General features: G+C 37.8%; 1 protein-coding gene across 2 annotated transcripts in view; it reads left to right on the forward strand.

Moving 5' to 3' along the window:
* Window positions 1-950, forward strand: part of SLC12A1 (solute carrier family 12 member 1) — a 99,471-nt gene that overhangs the window by 96,022 nt on the left and 2,499 nt on the right. For both annotated transcript variants that reach the window (XM_003784335.1, XM_003784336.1), the window contains exon 26: window positions 411-478. In XM_003784335.1, the coding sequence (XP_003784383.1) occupies window positions 411-478 (68 nt within the window). The remainder of the gene's footprint in view (window positions 1-410; window positions 479-950) is intronic.

Below are 950 nucleotides of genomic sequence, written 5' to 3' on the forward strand. Positions count from 1 at the left end.
GAGGCAAGAGAATCGCTTAAGCCCAAGAGTTGGAAGTTGCTGTGAGCTGTGATGCCATGGCACTCTACCCAGGGGAATAGCTTGAGGTTCTGTCTCAAAAAAAAAAAAAAAACCTCTTGCCCTTAACTGGCCATTCTCACATTCTTTTTACTATTTTCCATATTATTTGCTTTCTTTTCTCCCCTAGAATTTAATAAGTCACCATAACACCATGAAAATCTGGCTTTGTTCTTTACATTTCTAAAATTTATCATGAGGTTTTAAAACATGGTAAGTTTCTAAGCCTGAAAAATAGTTGTATTTTTTTTCAATGAAGTTTTCTGCTGGTCTGTGATTTGAGGTAAGTAGATAAATTCTCGTTCATAATTCTGGTAGAGGTGTACTCAACCAAATCCAAATGCTGTCCACAGAGTTTCCGCCAAGTTCGACTGAATGAACTCTTGCAAGAGCACTCAAGAGCTGCAAATCTCATTGTCCTGTAAGTATCATTGCAGATATTTAAGAATATTAGGGGAAAAAAATCTCAGGGTAAATGAGTTAATTGATTCAAAAGCTTGTGGCTCTTCACATGGAAAATTTTTTTTAAAAATTGAAAATTGAAATGTGGAGATCAGGCATGTGGTGGCTCACTCCTATAAACCAAGCATTCTGGGAGGCCAAAGTGTGTGGATTGCCTGAGCTCTGAGTTCAAGACCAGCCTGAGCAAGAGCAAGATCCTGTCTCTAAAAAAAAAAAAAAAAGAAAGCAAGAAAAGAAAAATGTGGGATTTTAGACAGTGAAGGAAGGGTGAACTATAAGGCCAGATGAAGTCGCTCACATCTATAATCTTTGCACTCTGGGAGGTCAAGGCAGGTGGATTGCTTGAGGTCAAGAGTTCAAGACCAGCCTGAGCAAGAGCAAGATCCTGTCTCTAAAAAAAAAAAAAAAAAAGAAAGCAAGAAAAGAAAAAT

This window comes from Otolemur garnettii, unplaced genomic scaffold (genome assembly GCF_000181295.1).
Source record: "Otolemur garnettii isolate 467f Iridium unplaced genomic scaffold, OtoGar3 scaffold00011, whole genome shotgun sequence".
NCBI classification, from domain to species: Eukaryota; Metazoa; Chordata; class Mammalia; order Primates; family Galagidae; genus Otolemur; species Otolemur garnettii.